Source organism: Nothoprocta perdicaria, unplaced genomic scaffold, assembly GCF_003342845.1.
Source record: "Nothoprocta perdicaria isolate Ctin4 unplaced genomic scaffold, notPer1 scaffold_21, whole genome shotgun sequence".
NCBI classification, from domain to species: Eukaryota; Metazoa; Chordata; class Aves; order Tinamiformes; family Tinamidae; genus Nothoprocta; species Nothoprocta perdicaria.
The window spans coordinates 4,494,658-4,515,254 of record NW_020455316.1 but is presented as its reverse complement, the minus strand read 5'-3'; the positions used below and the strand labels follow the sequence as shown (position 1 = coordinate 4,515,254).

Sequence of the window (20,597 nt, the reverse complement as noted above, 5' to 3'; positions counted from 1 at the left end):
GAGCTTAGGGAAATATTTTGTTGTCCCATGAAATGTGTAGAGGATTAACAGGCAGGATCCTACATGGAGCAGTGTAGCCAATCCGATATATTCTTGTGCACAAAGAAGGGGCTCCTGCTCTTCAGCTCCCACCTCTTTCCCTCCCTTCCAGGAGAAACTGATGCAGAATAGTTAAGATGCAGGAATGTGTCTCCTGCACATTCCCCACTCACTCTTTCAGGGGCACCGGGGTTATTTCCCTGCTGAYGGGAGATCAGGATCCTGCTGTGCAGCCCATGGATCCATAATCCCAATAAGCCGCTCTGCCAGTCCTGAATGCTGCAGGATCCCACTTCCATCYATCAGGGCAGCTTTTAGCAAGACATTAGCTTTAAAATGGTTGCCAGGGAATGATTCTTTTTGCTTCAGAAAACAAAAAACGGAATGTGAAAAGAAGTAGATAAACGCTCGTGGATGTGTGTTACTGTGCCAGTGCCTCTACTGGCCTGCCTAGGAGATGGCAGCAATAATTTCTTTTGCTGGTTTCTGACATAAAAGCTGGAGTATGACACTAAGAAGTGTTCCGGCATGATCACTGATAGACTACCCGTGTCACCAGCAAACACAGAGGTGTTCATGAACCAAGGAAGAAATGGAGAGAGAGACCAATGGAGAGAGAGACCTTCGGTCTTTGCATTGATGTTTGCTCTTCCAGCGAGCAGTAAAAACACAAGTGCACTTGATTCAAGTGTGCAGATGCCCTCAGGACCACTGGGATGTAGGGATGTTCCCCACTATCCAGCTGAAGATCTCGGCTAGCACTGCCCCCCAAGGGGCAGTTTGTCTCCTCATCCTGGGATACCTCCTCCCTGGCTGCAGCAGCAAGAGGAGCCCTGGTTTTAACTGGTTACTCTAACTGCAGCTGGGCTGAGATAATGCTAACGGCAGTTTTTATTTACAGTATCCAAAATCGACAATACAGTAACAAAAATATTTTCACACTAAGAAAGAAGATGACACTCGTTTTGTTTACAAGAGGAGGTGCAAAGGTCCTTTTATTCAGTATCCCACTCATTTGCTGCAGATACTCCCATGACTTGTCAGGGCCTCTGTTCCCTGGTGTTTCCTGTGTTTCCCATTGCTCTTGTTAGAGAAGACCTTTCTCCACAGAGCACAACTTCTACAACCAACTTCCTTCTCAGGGACTCTGAGCAGAGCTAATTGTTCCTCTTAAAGTTGACTTTCTGCCTGCCTGAAACCTCCTTGCTTTTAACTTACTCGGAAGATGATCTTGACACTTAAATTACCTGGAGATGCACATGTCACTTTGTTAGGGCAGCTGCCATCCCTTGTATTCCCCTGACCAACAAGCGGCTTCTTGACTGGGTGCTGTGTCACCTGCTTAACCTCTCCTTTGGTAACTCAGTTGCTTTCATCGTGAAGGTGCCCCTGTGTGCTGAAGTTTATGCCGCCCATCAGTCAGAGCCTCCATAAATACTCTTGCCAAAAACATCCACCTCTACAGGTTCATTATGTCCCCTCAACGAGATGGTAACACCGGGATGAAAACCCCTGAAGGAGACAAGAGCTGACAACCTTTCTTCCAAGCACCCCTTGAAACTATCACAAAGCACTGACAACAGAACCTTTGGCACCTATAAACAATATTTTCCTGAAAAACATCCTATTTTCAGCTCATGTTGACCAAAGCCTGTAGAAACAACAACTGGAGGGAAAAGTCTAAGCCCTTTCGCATGTATATTTAAATAAGGGTCAATCTTATTTCAAGACTCCGCTCTTGGGATGATCCGTTTCCTTAAAGGCTTTTACTGTGCTCCCGGGTGAGTGACAAGGCACTGACAGCAGAGCTGACAGTTCCATTAGCAGCAGAGCAGGTCAGCGAGCACCGCCCGGCATTGCAGCTGGATAATGAGCCGAGTTCCCGAGCGCGACCGCGTTCCTGCAGGACAAACTGCAACGTGACAGGCTCCTGTTGGCAAAGCAACGTGCTCTGTAGACTTGTTTTACTCCCTGGGCTTTTACTAAGGCTCTATACTATATTAGTAAGTTATATAGTGTATATACTATATTATACTATATTATTAGGCCTTTTATTATATATACTTGCCCTATATATAGGGTGAAGACAGCAGGAAATATCCTGGGCTCAGCTCATGAGAACAGATTGTGGTTGCCTGCAAAAGACTTGCTAGAGAAGCTGGTGGGGAAGATGCTTTGGGTGCAACCAGCCCCACGTTCTCCTCAGCTCTGCCCTGCCGACTCTACAACTCCTGTTGCCAATTCCTACTCTGTCTCTTCTAGAAAGAGGTGCAAAGAAGGTGGTTATCTCGGTTCCTGTTGTTGGATCTCAGCATTTCCCCATTACAAACCGAAAAGGGGAAATGCCACCACAGTGGGGAGGAGTCTTCATGGAGGAGTCTTCATGGGGAGGAGTCACATGATCCTTTGGATGGGGCACCTCTGCACAGTAAGGGACTGGTATCCAGAATGATAAAACAGACCTTCAGAGCCACTTTGCTATTGCCCTCTTAAGACATCCTATTGGATCACAACAAGCTACCCAGATGTGGGCTGCTAGGGCTGCCTAAAACATCAGCAGTTGGTATTTTTGCTCTCATCTTGCCTGGTTGKCTGCCTCAGAAGCTTGTTTCTTCCATATTTTTTTTTCCAGGAAAGCAATAAAAGGTGAAATATTTGATCCTCCATGCACTCCTCACTTTCCTCCTGCTTTACTTGTTACAAAACTCGTGAGTAAATAGGATTTTATAGAAGAGAAGGGAAAAAAAGTAAAACTCAATGAAAAAAAACGCAGACATTTTTGGTTGCTTATGAGGTAGCAGTAAGTGTGACTTATTGAAAAAAAAATCCAAGAGAATTAACATTTTCCAAGATATATTCAGGCCATTTTCTATGGGAAAAAAAAAAAAAAAAAAAAAAAAAAAAAAAAAAAAAAAAAAAAAAAAAAAAAAAAAAAAAAGAAAGCTTTTTTCAACAGAAAGCATTTAGTCTTCCTTTATTAGGTCTTCAATGTTAGCAAAACTCAAGGAAACAAATAAAATGTTCTTCTTATGTTGAAGCACAGAGAGACACCTGCACAACCAGTTCACATTCATAGTATTCCTGATATTGTTTGCCGTATTCCTCATTCAGATCTTTGTTTGTTCCAGGAGAAAGTGAAAACCATTGTGGGGTTCTCTCTGTTTTTTTCATATAACTGCAGAAAATCTCTCTCTGGCTCCCTGCATTAATAATATTCACAACAYATTCAATAAAAAGGTTATTATTTCCATTGTTTAGTTTATAATGTAAGTCTGAAAAAGATGCAGAAGAGCCTCACTGTGAAAAATAAGAGAAATGGTGAAAATAAACGTAATGGGGAAGCAGAAGTGCTCCTGGTTATCATTCAGCTAACCTCCTATTAGAGGTACTAAATATACTTCTCAAAAATAACTTTCCAGAGAAGAGTACTAGATGTATTTGTAGCTCGTCTGAAAAAGAAGAGGGGGAAAAAATGCACGTCTATATGAGAAAAGAGGATACGGAAGATGATCCATGGACTAAAACGTGAGAAGACTTTCAGAAAGTGCAAGACATTAAGGAGATGTACTGATTTAATTAGCCAGGGCGACATCATTCATCACACTAACCACAAGGGACATGCCCATAGAAACTAGTGTTTGAAGGTCACGCTCGTATGTAACATAGCTTTGGTGCTACACAAACGTTCAGCCGTATAGATCTGTTTTACTTAGCCTTGGAAATAAGTCACATGCTACAGAGACTTCCAAGCAAGCAGTTTTTGAAAGGTAATTGTGAAAAGCCTCCCCAGGAATAAGATAGGGCTATACATTGTAATTGGATCCATTCATCCTGTTAATAATCCGGAATTTCTGTATTTCCAGTGTTTAGAGGATTTAAATGTCAGAGGTAAATAGTGAAGACTTATTCAAATGGCTGTACCTCTAATGAAGTTGGAATTGTTAAAGTTATGGAATATTTTATTCGTTTGTAGCAGTAGGTTCAGGCCTGCCAGTCTTTTTCCCCCTAGTACCTCTGCCTGCTCATTATTCAGGAGAGAATTTAAATAATGATAAGGCTCTGAAAGAATTCTCAATAGCAAAAAGCTTCTTAAGGGCTCATTTATAATTTCATCTACACTAGGGTAAGTCTCGAGTATCCTGATGAAGCGAGCAGAGTTCCTGSGGATACATGCCAGCATAAATGGGAACGTAATTTGGCCCTAAATTAGAAACTCTCTGTCAGCTGGTGGCTTAAATATCCTACAGCAGCTATGCTCCTCCTCTGACTCCGAGTATTTTTCCCTCTAATTGGAATTTCCTTACTTTTAGTATGCAATTATGCATTTTAAAAATTAAGCTTTTAATGTCACTTCCTTTTTCACGTTCTGATTTATAAAGTGCTTGTGAAAAGTGCTTTGCAAGTGTTTATATTTGCTTCAGGTTTTAAGCAGAGCATGGGGAGCTGTTAGATTTTCCCRTGCATTTATTTCCTCTAATTGAAACTTCTAGTTTAAAACAGGCACAATAGGGTCCACGTTTACTAATTTCCCCATCTCCTGCCCCCACCAGGAGCAGAGTTTCCACCCCCAGCTTGTTGGATTGAAGACACAACACRGGCCCTCAACAGATGGATCGGGGAAGCTCCTGTAGGTTGGAGCAACCTAAATCATGGGTACGCAAGCCGAGAGCCCTCGTGCACTGAGGGAGGCAGAAGGGAGTCCCCCACTGTCACCCACACGGGTGACACTCAGTGCCATTTTGCACACACCTTGGATGTCTCAGAGCTGAACGGTGACGTTGGAAATCAGAGCCTGCTCACAACTTTTTTAGTAAATATGTTTTTCCCTGCTATATTTAAACTTTCTTTGCAAGTGATGCACAGGAGATACAGTCTGAAGAATGCTTTCTGCTAAAGAGAGGGGTTTTTTTAAGTTTTTTTTTTTTTTTTTTTTTTTGTCACATTATCTGCAGAGCACAGAGTTTACATCTTAGCACAGTTCTATTTCTTCTTTCTCTTCATCCCTCTTACCTCCTGCTTGCTACTTCTTAGTTTCCTTTGGGGTAATTTTAAAATATATTTTTTAAAGTTAGCACAGTATTGAATAACCATTTCCAGCACAAAAAATGGCCCACGTAATTGCCCCTTGAAGCTGGTGCTCTTTTCTGAGGTTATGGGGAGATTGCAAGCTGCACAGAGCAAGTCGCTCTTACATTTGGAGCTGGAAGAAGTAAAATTCTATATTTAATGTTAATCTTTGCTCCTTTATCKGAGACAGGAACTCCCAGCCCTACCATCAAAACAACACGCATAACGCGTTTAACCACTATTTCCTTAAAAATAAAATAAAAAATAAAGCAAATGGATTGGAAAGAAACAAGCAGGGCACGTTATAAAGGGACTGGTTACTGTATTAATGTCAGCTCTGTGAGAACATAAATAAGCTGCTGTAGTTTAATAGAAAGCAGAATTTCCTAGACTAGCATAAACTAATGGCTCACTGGCTAAAATAGATCTGCAGCCTCAGTTTGCTGTAGAAACCCAGCTACCCTGCTTCTCTCCAAGCAAGAGCCTTTGTAACTATAACAAACACCCCAGGAGCTTGAAAAATATGGGAAGACATCAGCTGCTGTTAAACAGTGTAGAAATAATAGTGMAACTAATAAATAAACACAAACAGGTTTAAAGCATCCTCCTTGGAAAGACTATCTACAGGTTAAAGACGTGAAGATTCAGCTTTTCATAGTTCTGGCATACAAGGAACCCGTTGTCTCCCCTGTGTAAGTGCTTCAGTTCTTGTTCCTTGCTACATAAATCACAGGCAGGGTAAATGCATTACAAGCCTAGAGAAGGAAATAATACGATCTCCTAGCAGACAGTGGGAGCAACAGCTTTTCACATACGTGCCAAAATGCCATGCAATTATTAGTAGGGGATAAAGCAAAACACACTGCTTTTTCAAAGTGTCTGCAGAAAATTAACATTTTATCCAAGAAATCCTTGACTGCTTACCCAAAATAGCACAATTTGTAACATTTGCCTCCTTCCAACATCTTTTTAAAGTCTGTCCTGTACTTTTTTTYCCACTTTTTATAACTGCAGATCTGAGGCACAGCCAGACCTGGGTTTAGATCCATGGAAAGAGATGCCCAGGCCCATGTGAGTCAGTCCCTATGTGACTGCTTAGGTGGCCCAGCTTTTCCCAAGCTCCTGAGGTTCTCCAGTTGAGTGCGCCAAGAACGGTGAAATTTCCATAGAGTCCAGGAGTAGCTCAGCATTTGGGGGGCTATGAGACCCCTAAACTGAATATCTAAGAGCTCTCCTCCTCCCATGGCATCAGTTCCACAYGGAGCAGCTTAATAATTAATAAAAATTAAGGCTTGCTAAAGGAGTTGCTTGTGCCTCTTTCCATCTAGCAGCGGGTGATGGCTGCAGTGTGGTGGGGAGAAAACAGCAGTTCAGCTACTGGGGCATGTTCCAGCACAAGGGCTAAGGTTTTTAAAGGAAACAAGGTCTCCAGCCAAGACCCTGGAAACCTGCTCATAGGATCTTGCTGTATTTTTTGTTTTTCTTTCTTTTTTTTTTTTTTATTTTCCTTTTTCTTTTTTTTTCTTTTTCATAATCACAGGAATAGTAGAAGATTGCAAAGACCCAGATAAGTTTATTTTAAAGTATGTCTTGGCCCAAGGATATCCATTACAGTGGGTAAAACCAGAGTGCTGAGAGGTAGGAGAGGTCTCTGCTCCAATACACTTGGACAGGGGACAAAGGTTGACAGAGCCCATAGATGCTCCTGATATATAACAGCTCCCTCAAGAGAGAGTGGATGCACTGGAGGTGGGTGACCAACCCATAGGAAAACTTTGACCACCTTGTCCATGTTATATGATTACAAATCAGTTTTCTGTTGACAAGGCTCATTTTTCAGAGCAGCATCTTTGTCTCCAAGCCTTTGCCAAACAGCTATAACTTCATCAGTGAGTTTGGGAATACATTTAATAAAATTGCCTTTTGCAGAAGTGAGATGGTACCAAAGCAATGCAATTCTGAAAAACAACAACACAGAGGGAAGGAGAAAAGCTGTCTGGAAAAACTAGTGAAGATAGCCCTCAATTTTCTAATAAAACACCCAAGTGCACTGTTGCATGCCTATTATTTTCTTTATGAATTACAGTAAAATGAAATTACTACAGTTTTGCAATGTGTGCAACATCATTCCATTAGAAGGATAGAAGGTCAAATTGGGCTTTATTATCAGCAATCTCAGCAGGGAGACTGCTCACACATGACCTTTAATCTTGAATCCTTCAAGAAATCAGATGAGCAACAAATCATTATTTGAAGGAGCAAGCCCAGTCCCCGAAGCTGTATAAAAGGCTGTATATAAATATGTGTCAAGCTTGGAATTCCTTCATATTTTCTTCTAAATAACCAAAAAACTTTTCATACATGTCATCAGAAAAACATGGTTTGGTTAGCTGACAAAACACTGTAAGGCAGAAAATACCAAAAGTATATTTGCACATTTCACAATGTGAGGTTATGCTTTACCATATAATCTTTAATTACAGAATCAAATGAAATTAATAAATTCTTAAAAGCCTGGGTTATTTTCTGCAGCTTGTTGCACACATATGATGTTCCTGTGCGTTCTGTGTTCGTTAGGATAAAATGATGAAATGGGCTAATCTACAAAACGCAGTTAAGCAAAATTTCTTCRAGAATTCTTATTCTCTCTGTCCACCCTTCACCTTGCTAAGCCATACCACTCTCATTAAGCCACCTTCAACAACATTACCTTGATGTGGATTGTTGYTTGAGACTGAATTTAAGCAGCTCCATATGGCTGGAGTTTGTGGTAGTACGCAGAGAAAGCAGAATGGCAGGATGGCAGACCAAGGAACTTCTAGCAGGCCAATGTCRTCTGCATTTTAAAAATACTGCTTGTGACAGGGCTCAGATTGCACAAGCCATGTTTAATAGATAATGTTTTTAACATAGCTCGTTGACAAGAAAATTCCTTCCAGCCCAGTTTCAACAAAATACACCTGGCTCTCTATGCTGCTCTCTATGCTGCTGTCTCTCGGAGCTGTAAAATCAAGTCCAAGATCAAGCAGTGACAAACCCACCCATAGAGACTGACAGAGCTGAAGAGATGGCAGGTAAAAAAAAAAAAGAAAACACCAAAAAGGCTTAGATAAGACATAATGTATTATCATTAGCTGGGAATATTAATCATATTACATATGGAAAAATTAAATCAGTTAGTGGTCTGCCAAATGTCTCTCTGAGAGTGTATACACTAAGGCAGGAAAAGCAGGAATCTCCCAGGTTGTATTTGTTGCCACAAAGCTAAGGAGGCCAACACGAATGTCTGGGCTTGGGAAAAGGAATGATTCCCATTAGCGACTGCTGGAACAGGCCCAGGGCCTTCTCTCCCACTATTCGACTTTGGTCTCAATTCATCAACAGGCTGTGTTTAATATTCACAGCTGGAGGGAGGGAACAAAACACTCTTTTTAAACAAGCATTTGATCACTACAATGACATTTAATTTGTACAAAGTTTAAATTAAAAAAGGAAAAAAATAACGCTCCAGAATGCATTTTCTACAGTCTAATGGATCAGCAGCAGAGAGCTAGGCAGTAACAAAATAATCTGTAATTTTTATGTAATAGCAGAAGGATGTAACCCACCAAGACGCACCTAGAGCTGACTAATGCTGTTCTCTGGGTYTCCACAGCTGGAAATGGAATAAAAGCTGGAGTGTGAGCTATGAAATCAGTATAATGCAAATGTGGAAAAATAAAAGAGAAGTAATCTCTGAAGCAAAAGGAGGTGTTTCCAAGAGAAGCAAAGAAATATGTATGCCACTGTGCTGAGATCCCCAGTGTGCACAATTGAGTCACATCTGCACAAGGAAGATTAATTCAAACCAGGAGAGATGCAGGTGTTGCAGAACATAAAGTCTTTCAGGAAGAAACTATTAATAAAATGAATTCTGAGAGGAGGCAGGATTGTTCCCCAAATGCACAATGAGGCTCAAAAACRTATCAGGAAAACTAACTAGTGACATTAAAGAACGTTATTGGCACAACAAATGGGTGTAGATCAGCCAGGAATACACTCAGATCAGAAATCAGGAGATTCCTCTCAGAGTGAGGCTCTGGATCAGGCTTCAGGTAAGGCATCCAGCAGGATAGAAATAAAGATAGAAACAGACAGAAATCGGGAAAGGAAGGAGTCACACGAGACAAAACCATATGAAAAAGTGCCCGTGGTAACAGGATTCAAATGATAGAAGATCCTCCTGGTTCTGAATTGCAAGTCTTTTGAAAATAATCTAAAATGATGTTCTATGCACAAAAAAGAAACGATTAACACAAACAGTGTAATCAAAATGTGTAGTAGAATAAAAGACAAAAATCTGCTCTAAAATGTGAAATGATATCCAACAAAACAAATAGCTCATTTAAGGTCTTCCTTACTAGCCCTGCGGCAGCAAATAGCTCTAACAATGAATTATGCTGTTGCTGGTTTCTGTCTCAAACAAATATTCCCTAAATGGTGAAAGCCAATAGGTTCTTGTGCAAATGGTGACTCTCGCTGAGCAAGCATCAAATCTAGCAGAGGATGAAGGCACAGACTTCAATGCCTACCCTAGTGAAGACACAGCTAATTTTAACTATTTGTGAAATAAATCAGAATTATTATATAAAAGATATTCTTTCAGGTTCATGCGAACACTGGAAAAGCCTGACAGGCTAGAAAGGTACGTTTTCATTTACAAAATTACAATGCCAATCCCCAAATCCACAACCCACCAAGCTGTTTCTTCACAACACTCGCAGSAACTTAGAAGGCGCTTTTATAGATAGGAAATAGCGTCCCTGAGGCGGGTGGATTTGTATATTCCCTGCAGCCCTCCGGCAAGGCGCTCTCCTGCGCCGTGCTCCCTGCTCCGCAGGCCTCTCCCGCCACGCGCTCGCCTACCCGCRTGGAGAGCCGCCAGCCCCGTCACGGCCCGGAACAGGCACCGGCCTCTGGCGCTGGAGATAAGAGGTCGCAACAGTCGAGCCATGTTTGTGCATCTCACCCCCAACATGTGGTTTTAATAATTACTCTGAATCAACTGAAACAGCAGCTCATATCGTCCTCGCCATAGCCATTTAAAAGGCATCTTGATTTAGTGCGTTTTAATTTTGCTTCATGTGGTTGAGAGTATTTATTCCAGTCATTTTACAAAACCTGTTTTTTCCTCTTCAGCGACAAAGCACAAGCTGTAAATTGTCCCATACCACAATGTTCTTTCGAAGCTCAAACAAAGGGCTGTTCTTGCTCTTCTCTTACTAGGTCCACATAAATCAAAGCCTGATAAAGGGCAAGTCTGATAATCTGAGAAAACAGCCTACCCCAGCTACACAACTGGATCATTGCATGTCATCCCTCCCATTAGTCACAGGCAGAGCAGAACTTTCGACAAAGTTTGCAAAGTTTGGAGAAGAGCCTTCATGTGATGCACTGTGAATAACCTCTACTAGCCTGCTCCTAAGGCTGTGTCATGTAGCTGTTGATAGAGCACGGACTGAGCTTCTTTCTGCCCTCTTCCTGCTTTACAGGTAATGTCCTTCTACCGCATTTGGATTCGTGACCCGTGCTGAGCTGTCGCATTACGACAGCATGAAGGTGGTTATAGCTGTGCCCATGTCTGCTCAGATGTGGTCTCAGGCCTTTCTCAGATGTGCCCAGCCTTGTTTCTGCTTGCACACCCATTTAATTCTGCGTTTGGTGAGAGCCAATACGCTCTTGTGCAAATGGTGAGCATGAGAGGGAGAGCTGAACGCGAGAGACCTCACCTCCCTCCCATGCACACTGCATGCCCACGGCTCATGTCAGTTGGCAAGAGCACCACGGAAGTCAGGAGAGCCATGGCAGGTTTATTTTACCTAAAAATCTGCCCCCAGGGCTTGTCACTCAGCTTGTGCCCACATGGGGACTTTTGACATGGTGGAACTGCTGAGTAATGACCGTGTTACTGATAGGAAAATGATGATCCTTGTGGCACAATCATGGTTCTACGGGAGGGGCAAAAGGTAAGGTATCCAACCAATTAATGTTTAATTAATTGGGGTAAGAAATTAGGGTGCAATGTTTGCTTCACAATTATTAGCTGGTGGAGCTACCAATGACACAGAACCCACTTGCTGCCCAGTCTTCCTGTGTGCAGTACTGAACACCCAGCTAGTGCAGAGAGAGATAAATAATAAAAAACTTTGCAATTTTAAAAAGTCATTAAAGACATATGAATTAAAATGTCATTTAATATTTTAAAATAAATACAGTTTGCAATAATAAAATGATATGCTTATACATCATCACTGCATCCTATCATTCAGGATAGGGACCTGCACAGCCCATGTGTGCATTACACGATCGGATGGGATCAGAGCATATGCTGCCCATTCCATGGGACAATCCCAATGGCCCAACCTAGCAGCAAGACGATACAGTCGCTGTTGTGTTTAAAAGTGCATCATCTGATCACACTGCACCACAACACCACAATGCCATGCTTAGTGGCACCATCAGGCAGGGGAAGACACACATGCTGCCACCGAGTAATCAGCACGTGCAGTGGTAAAGTTCCTGTTATTTTGGGAAAAATACCTAACAGTGCACAGTCTCTGTCACAAGGCAACTTATCCTGCTCCAAAAACATAAACCCAAGAAGCCTAGTGAAGACACAGCTGCTCAAGGCTTCCATTACCTTTCCCATGTGCAGATTTTGCACTGATTTTACAAGTGGTTTGATGCCAGCAAGRAAACGGGTGGAGAGAAACTTAAAGGAATTTGGCAAATGACCTGTAAATTAGTTGTCTGCTATTATTAGCGAACACGAACTCTGAGAGAGAAATGAAAGAATGCAACGTTGAAAAGTCAAAACCATAAAGCGATATTTTGAAGGAGCAAAACTGAAGGCAGCAAAWTATAAAACTGCTGAAACACATTTGCATTTAAATGCAGAATGCTGAAGTGCAAAAATATCTATTTTGAATTTTAATTAAAGTTGTTCTTTATATCTAAAAGGTTGTCTACACARAAAAGTGATATGTATTTAGGCTAGAATTTGCACTTCAACGGAGAGAGTTATAGCAGAAGAGCTCCCTGCATCAATCCCTTCATTATCATTATTCAGTTTATCCTGAAGTACTCTGGAGGAGGATTTAGACTAAGCTAGAAAAAGTCACCCTAATTTTGGAATTAAAATAACCACATTGGGACCTAATTTGCTATGCCAGTCTAACTATCCCAGTTAATTATAATGGTAAAACATACTTAAAAAAAGTAACAAGCCCTACAGTAATGCAATCCCCCTACACCCTATTAATGCCAGAGGCAATATTGTTGTCTTTCTCTGTTTATGGAGAGGACAGTAGTGCTCTGATAGATAGGCATGTTTTGTGCACCACGCCAATAGCCATCCCTATAACTTGTTGGGATATTAGAATTAAAGCTGACGTTTTTAATATCTTCTTGTTGCCTGACGCTATTTGGAAACTGCACATTAGGAAAGGATGCCCATCTATCTCAGTTAATATGAGTCGGGGACTCCTTAATGTCATTGCTGATTTATTATTATTACTTTAAGACTAACATTGTGCTTGGCAAGACAGAAAGCAAAAATTAGGACTCATTCTGCCATGAAGAATGCAGAGTGTAACAGGCAGATACAAAAGCACAGGCGAAGCAGTAAGTAGGACAAATAATCTTCTAAAAGCCACAACTTCTAGACCCATGTCTATTTTGGTGCCTGCTTTTCTACCTGCATGGAGATACCAAATTTGCCCACATACTTAAAGACTGAACACGCTTTCTCCTGCCATGAGAATAACATGGTAACTAATGGTACTTCACAGCTATGCAGTTTTTCTTCAGTCTTTCTCAAAATACAGATGCCAACAAGCAAATGCTTTMATGTTTTTCCACAGACAAAAACAAAGGCAGGGAGAAGTGAGAGGCCATGGCCGAGAAAKGAACCACGAGCAGAACTCAGAAGTTTTGCTTAATCCAGGTCCATTGCTTTTAGAGCAGTCCAAGGTTCATTGCTAAAACAGTCCCAGAAAAATGGCCAATTTTCTCTTCTTATAAAGGGTCTAGAAAGCAAGAAAGTGTCAACTTAAAATCCACTATCACTTCTATGGGAAAGATCATGGTGATGTGGGGASCTTGGGTGAGAAGCTGTGACACTTGTCCTCAGAAACATGAGTTCTTCACTGATTAACTGGCTGTTAGCTTAGGAAAAAAGAAAAACCAAAAATACTCAAAAACATTTTTTCCTCTGAGGATGGACAAAGAAACCTGCTTTGAGATGGAAACCTTTCCGAGGCATTTCTATCTGGCCTTATGTGGACTAATATCTTCCAGAYAATGTAAAAGTTAAAAGTTCACCAAGATCCCTTGGTGAGGATCTTGGGGAGGAGAGCAAAGGGAAACATGTTTTCCACGGGTTCACCTGCCCTGTACCTTGCTTAGACACAGACAGGCAAGTGGGGCTACTGGTAACCTGGGGAAAGAAAGTGCCCCCAAGCAGGAGGACAGTCGGAACAGAACGTGTTATTCTTTTCCCTGTCACCCTTCTTCCCTGTGAGGGTGACRGAGCCCTGGCACGGGCTGTCCAGGGAGGCTGTGGAGTCTCCTTCTYTGGGGATCTTCCMAACCCRCCTGGATGCCGCCCTGTGCCCCGTGCYCTGGGTGTCCCTGCTGGAGCAGGGGGTTGGACTGGATGATCTCTAGAGGCCCCTTCCAACCTCAACCACTCTGTGGTATTCTGGGAAACCAAAACTGTCACAGAAACTGAGCAGAATAAACAAAGTAAACTGATTTGGAAAATATATTTTATTCATAAAATGACTATACACTGATGCACAGATAAAATATCTCAGAGCTAGATAATCTACACCCTGAATACAAAACTCAGAATATTTTTTCTTCCTTGAATACTGAAAATTAAAATAACAACAGAAAAATAAGATGCCCATGATGGTTGCTGAGAGGTCTCACTCATTGTCTCTTGATGCCTAATAACTCACAGAAGGTGTTCAAAACTTTGCAAGGTCAGTTCCTACATTATCATGATTTCACCATCCAGTAGAAGTCATTTTAAGTTTCCGTGAAATTCACAAGCCTTGGAAGAATTTCTCTACCAAAAATAACCTCCTTAAAATAAGTTCCTTACATGTATCTGCCTTCTGACAAGGTAGTATCTTTTGATTTTAAGAAATTAAAGATGGACTTTGAARAAGACAGACTACTTAAACAAGTGATTGCTCTCTCTCCCTCACATTTTGGAGAACTTTTCTTATACATTCAATTTTCAAGACACATGAATTGCCTCATGATTACCTGACACAGGTCAGACAAACTAGTCCACTACCTGCCTGTTATGTGTCAGTATCAGATGCTTACAGAAAAWCGCAGAGAGCCTTAGCAAATATTTCTCCTCCCCCTCTCACAAGGAAGGAGAGAGACCTTGATGTGGAAACAATATACTTGATAAATGTATAATTCCAACAAAGTAAAAGATTATAATTTTAAAAATGGATCTCTTAACTTTTCCTGATCAGAAAAGTAGAAATCTTACTTGAGTATTCACAACACAAAATATTTCAGGAACATTTCTCTGATGCCACTTGTAGGACACATAAGTGTTTATCAACYACTGTCTCATAAAGGCAGTACATAGATAATTCTATGTATTCATTTGGCAATAAAAGCATCGCAGTAACAGTTATCCCAGTTTTCTAGTATTTTAGATAAGAGTATCATTCTAATACCCCCAGAATGACATCTAGGAATGTAGTCCCTTGTCTTGGGTTTTATGGTTTTGGAAAAATAACCAGACATGAAGAATACTCCCTACATCCCCAAATTTTGTTTTGCAATGTCAGGTGATTCTTTTCTAGAAAGCAAACCACTGGAAGGCAGCGATAGACTTTTTTGCTGAAGATGAATTTTAGAATAGTTTTCAACATATATATGTGGATTCTTCACATCTTCAAAAAGGCAACCTGTAAAAGAAAACAAAAAGAAAACCRCAGTTAGTCTCAGCTATGCTGAAAAAACAAAGACATTTAATTCAATTCACTGAAGGTATATATTAGAAACATCTCATTTAAAGAAAAAAAAATACATTAAGATAGCATTTCTCAGTACTGTACTGCTAGAGAAGACCCTATATTTGAAAATAACATTGCTTTCCTACTGATTTTCTACCTAAAAAATATCACCTAAAAGTTCCTAAACTCCCTCTATTTGCTCATGTACTGCACTTATTGCTGAATTTAGTCAAGAGTAGAAGCTTTCACRTTTTAAACAAAGAAAAGGATTACAAAGCCTCTGGTTTGTACTCCTTTATAGGAAACTTAAGTACCCACATTTTTCTGCTTACACGTCAAAACGTTTTTATTTTTCTCTCAGAATRACAAAGCACAAGGTGTTCATCTTGCTTATCTTAAAAGGCTATCTGACAGTATTCTCAAAGTAGCTTAGATTACATCTCCAATCCATTCCCTGTTTTGCCCAAAGCATTAGCTTGTTTGAACAATGCTGCTGCTAGTTGCTATGACTGAAATCCTGGTTGCAAAGCCACGGAAAAAATGCCTTTGATTTTGAAGTGACCAGGAACCAATCCCAATCTTTTCTCTTTATATAGGAAAAAAATCCTACCCAAAGCAAGCACTAAGGAGAGGATATGAACAATTGYCTGTGATTAAGATGACAGCGAATGATGTTTGCAGTGCATTAAGTGGACTCTTAGGACTAACAGCTATTTGGATAAAAGGTAACCTACCAAATACAAAAAAAATAGTGATTTTTGGTGTCCTAAGTCATTTGTTACACACACATAGTAGCTTCCCCTCCACGTTTTGTATTTGCTCAGCCTTTTTTAGAACTGACAGTAACCCAAATCAGAGCTAAAACAGAAGATGGACACACTATAACTGTTATTCCAGATGCACTCACACTGCTAAATGGCAAAAGTGCATTCCCTAAGCTGTACCTCTTGTAAGTGTGCACCAGCTTCAACACTACCAGTCTAGTAAGAGACGGGCAGAACGGTCATGCTCTTTCAGCAGGGTTCACAAATCCAGTATTTCTAWGCTAGTGGAACACTGAGAAAGAACAGTAAGTCCAAATAGTTATCAGGTCTACAAACAAAGGCTTATGACTAAATTCACCACAAATATCAGCCCCCTGATCAGTCAATGCACGGATTTCTTTTTCTATTGCCTTTGGCTCACCACACTGTCCACTTTATAGGTAACTTCACACAGCTAATATTAATGCATTGTTAAAAAGTGCTTTTTGCACCCTGCCTCACATACTTTTATGCTAGGAGACCTTGCTTGTCATTTTCCCTCCCTTATTTCTGAAGATGATCATCTCATTCTATCTCAGGGTATCAAGTGCACCTCAGCACTCCCTTTCAATAGTGTTCACAAGGGCAGAACATGCTAAGAACTTGGAGAAGGAATGAACACAAACTCCACGTTTTGAAGCCTTCCAAAGAGGTAAACTGTGCTATGTATAGCACAACGACACCTTTTTTTCTGTTGTTGTTGATGATAAAATAGTAACAACAGCGTTACAAGCTACCAGAAACAGAGCAAGGTAAAAAATGCAGGCTTTGTTCAAGTCTAGAATCAGTTCCAGCATCCGTGCTCTGTTAGATGTCCCAGGAGAATGCAAARATGCAAAATGTTAAACTGTTAACTTCAGACTACAGGAGAAGGATATTGAAAATTAACAAAAGCATTTAGACAGAGAGAGCATTGATGCCTACGTCATAGGCCAGACCTTTACAGCACGACTGGCGCTCTCCCAATCCTGGCTCCCGTCGCCCTCTCTCTATACATATATGTCTGTGTGTGTGCTTACATATACATTTATGTTTACACATATTTCYCCAAACACTTCCCAAATGTGCTTCATCCACTGAAATGGCAGAGCACCCAACAAAAAAAAATGCAGGAATGCTTTTTGAACGTTTTTTTCCAACTGCCCCACACTGAATTAAATTCTTGAAGCTTCTTCTTTTCTTTTGCTTCAGGTATTCAGGTATTGCAAATATCAGGGCAATTAGTRGCCATCCAATATTAAGAGGAAAAAAAAATCATCTCGAGGCAGATATTAACAATACACAGAAATACCTGATTAGGGGAAGTAAAAAACACRGAGGTTCTTCTGAGTGCTGCACAGCGACATTTAGAGGTTAAGTAAAAACTTCTTTACTGGGAGGGGTGTCAAACACTGGGAGCAGGTTGCCCAGAGAGACTGAGCTGCCTCTGTCCGTGGAGCTGTTCAGCACCCAGGTGGACACAGCCCTGAGCTACCTGCTCTAGCTGGCCTTGCTCTCAGGGAGGTGGGTTGGCCAGGTGATCTCCAGGGGTCCCTTCCAACCGCTGTGATTCTGGAGGTCTGCAACAGTTGGAAAAAAAAGAATAGTAAAAAAATAAAAAAAAAAAAATTAAAAGACACACAGCAGCAGCAGCAGCRGCCAGTGCAGCTCTTTCACTACGAACTCCTGAACAGAGGCTGCAATATTCCTGCCTAGGTAGTGAGACAGTGGTGATGAAGTGATAGATTCAGCCTTTTGAAACTTTCTAATAACATTTTTTAAAAGTGTTTCATCAACACAGTATCTCAAAGTAGTATCTCAAWTTTTCCTACTTCATACAATAAAACTCTCCCAGAAAGCAGGGTAAAGGCTTTCCATAACAACTAAAGCAACCAGTCCTAGAATCAGAAAACAGAGGAGTAAAAGAAAAGAAAGAAAAAAGTTGCAATTTGAGAAGATATTTGAAAAGTAATGGAGATCTAATGAACTATGGACATAAAAGAAGGCTGCTCTGATGGCAGCAGGTGCACGTGCCTACCCAAAATGCTAACAGTGTGAATGGACAAAGCAGATGACCATAGAATAAAAAGAGGCAAGAACCAACTAAACGATGTATTTTAAAGAAATACACTCTGCAAGCCCAGTGCACACAACCTTCTTTGTGGACCCGACAACAGGCAGAGGAAACACAGCACCAAGAGAAAATGATTTTCTCAGCTAAGCGAAGGAAAAAAGTTCAGTCGTTCAATTGGCTACAAGAAACAGAGAAGCCGGATTCTCATTCCACCAAAGCAGAAAAACAACCCACGTGTCAAAAGATGCATTTCTCTCCTCTAACACAAACATGGAAATTGTTTTTACCTTTATATTCTCTTCAACAATGCACAAATAAAGATCCCTCTGCGTGTCTCTGAAAGCTGAGGTTGCACCTTCTCTGGTATCTAAGCTTCTCTGAGCAGCTARCCACAGGTACACGGAAGACACACAACCGTATTCAGTATTACAGGGGAATTACGCTTCTATTTACTCCTGCATAATTATGGAAAAAACAGTGAGTTAAAAGCAGTTATATTCACTTCAGCTTCAGCAGAAACCAATAAAGCTGTTAAACTATGAAATACAAACTTCCTGAAATATAACTGCCCTGGTTTTGCTTTTTTGTTGAAGAAGAAAAAGCTCTAAGAAGTTGTTGTTGTTCAAAGTGGACAAACAAACTCCGCCATCAGGCTGAAAACTGAGATGTAAATACGTAAAATAAATTCCACAGCCTTTTTGTTCTTTGAATATTAGACCAATTTTTATACATTATCACCCACAGTTTGTAACACTACATTGTACACAGCTTATAACACCATGCAGTGGAACATATGCTTTAAAATAACCGCGTAAGTCATCTAGAGGAGCAGATTTAGAGTAAAGTATCTGAATAWAAACAGATACCCATGCTTCAATCCTGCACATGTGCAAGTGTGAAACCAAGCACACTTGAGCCACCCTGAAGAGGGAACATTGATTCAACCCCTGAGAGGCCGCAGTGCGTTGTCAGTGTGAAATGTGACGTTCAGTAGCTCTCAGAACTGACAGCTCATCAAGCACCACCAGGCAGGGCGTGRGGGAGAAGAAACTCTCCGAGCCTCAGACCAAAGTCTGATACACAGAGATTTGCAGTGCCACAACCTAGGCGAGGCTAGGCTAGGCTGGGGCTAAAAGCTCTGCTTATACTCTTAATACAACTAATGCAACAGTTTGGGTGCTTGCAATTACGCTGCCATCCAGATGCCATACACATATCAATCCAGAGAATACACTCACACCTTGAAACAAGAATCAGAGTGATCCAATCAAGTTTGTGAGACTATATGGAAAAAAACGTATTTAACACCACACTGGCACAACTAGAGCACTAACACACGCACAAACACACAGAGATGTAAACCTTAATCCAACCTGATACAGTTTATACTGATGTAAAATAAAGACGGATCAAGAAGCGAGGGGATGAAACCAGCTGCACCAGGCCTAGGCCACCGGCTCTATAAATACCCCTTTCTGAGAAGCTTTACCCAAACTTTGGTGTTCCTGGATCTGCATCCCCATGAGAAGCAACCAGGTCTCGCTGCTCCTTTAACGTGTGGATTAGCAGCTCCTGGCCATACTGGTTAGGACTGGAGACCTGCTGCCTTCCCGGCCGGCCCAGCCGAGGCGCTGGCTTTCACCCGGACGCAGGGACACGTCGGCCCAGGTGAGCTGCACGAGGCCCAGGAGAGGAGCTCTGGCAAGGGCGGGAAGTAACAGTCCCAGACCAGCCTGTGTTGGGTGACAGCAACTTGAAGGAACCTTAACTGCTATATTTGTGCTCGCTCCCTCTGAATCCCCAGACCCATAAAAAGCAGCTGTTTCCATCAGACTGAAGGCTACCCAGCAGTTATTTACTATCATTACACCTCTGAAACTGCTCCTGAGGAGCAAAAGAACATTTGTAGATTCAAGGTTGAGGAAAAGAGGGCATATTCAATACTAGATGAATGAGAGCAGCACGGGAACATGGTACACGCCTTCCCTAGCAATATGGGGTCAAGAGAGCCTGCAAACCCCTCAGGTCGGCTWCCAGTGCAGAGCTGCCCTCCTTTACACTGATGTCTTCTTTTATTTATTTATTTTTACATTCCAGGGTATGATAGCTGAAAATTATGACACCGCATTCCTGTTTCCCTYGTGCCAGACAGGTCACATAAGTAGACGTGGGTGCTCTGTAATCCCCTCCACAATCAATCTATGGCAGCCACTTATCCCAAGCTATCAAAAAATATCATTCCAGGCCCCTCTCAGATAAGGAAGGTCTCCGGCATGCTTTAAATGTCATCCAGGGAGAACTCTGGTTTTAAGTGTACACCAGAACACAAAAAGCTTCTTATTTATTTATTTATTTTTTATTAATATACTTATTCCTCCTTGGCATTCCTGGATTAAGGAAGCTGTAGAATGACCACACTATGCTCATAGGAGTAGAAGTTCCTAGCACCACACTGCAAGTTTTGGCTATTTACCTGCAAACATTCCAAACAAAGAAAAACCACACTGCAAGTTTTGGCTATTTACCTGCAAACATTCCAAACAAAGAAAAACTAAAAAAAAAAAAAAAAAACAAAAAAAAAAAAACTAAAAAAAAAAAAAAAAAAAA

At 41.2% G+C, this 20,597-nt stretch overlaps 1 protein-coding gene across 1 annotated transcript in view; it reads right to left on the bottom strand.

Annotated features, from left to right (window-relative positions):
• Positions 1 to 14,223: 14,223 nt before the first annotated feature.
• UBE3D (ubiquitin protein ligase E3D) overlaps positions 14,224 to 20,597 on the bottom strand; it is a 67,254-nt gene continuing 60,880 nt past the window's right edge. The window contains exon 10 of the mRNA XM_026038412.1: positions 14,224 to 15,086. Coding sequence (XP_025894197.1) covers positions 15,066 to 15,086 — 21 coding nt within the window. The 3' untranslated portion in view covers positions 14,224 to 15,065. The remainder of the gene's footprint in view (positions 15,087 to 20,597) is intronic.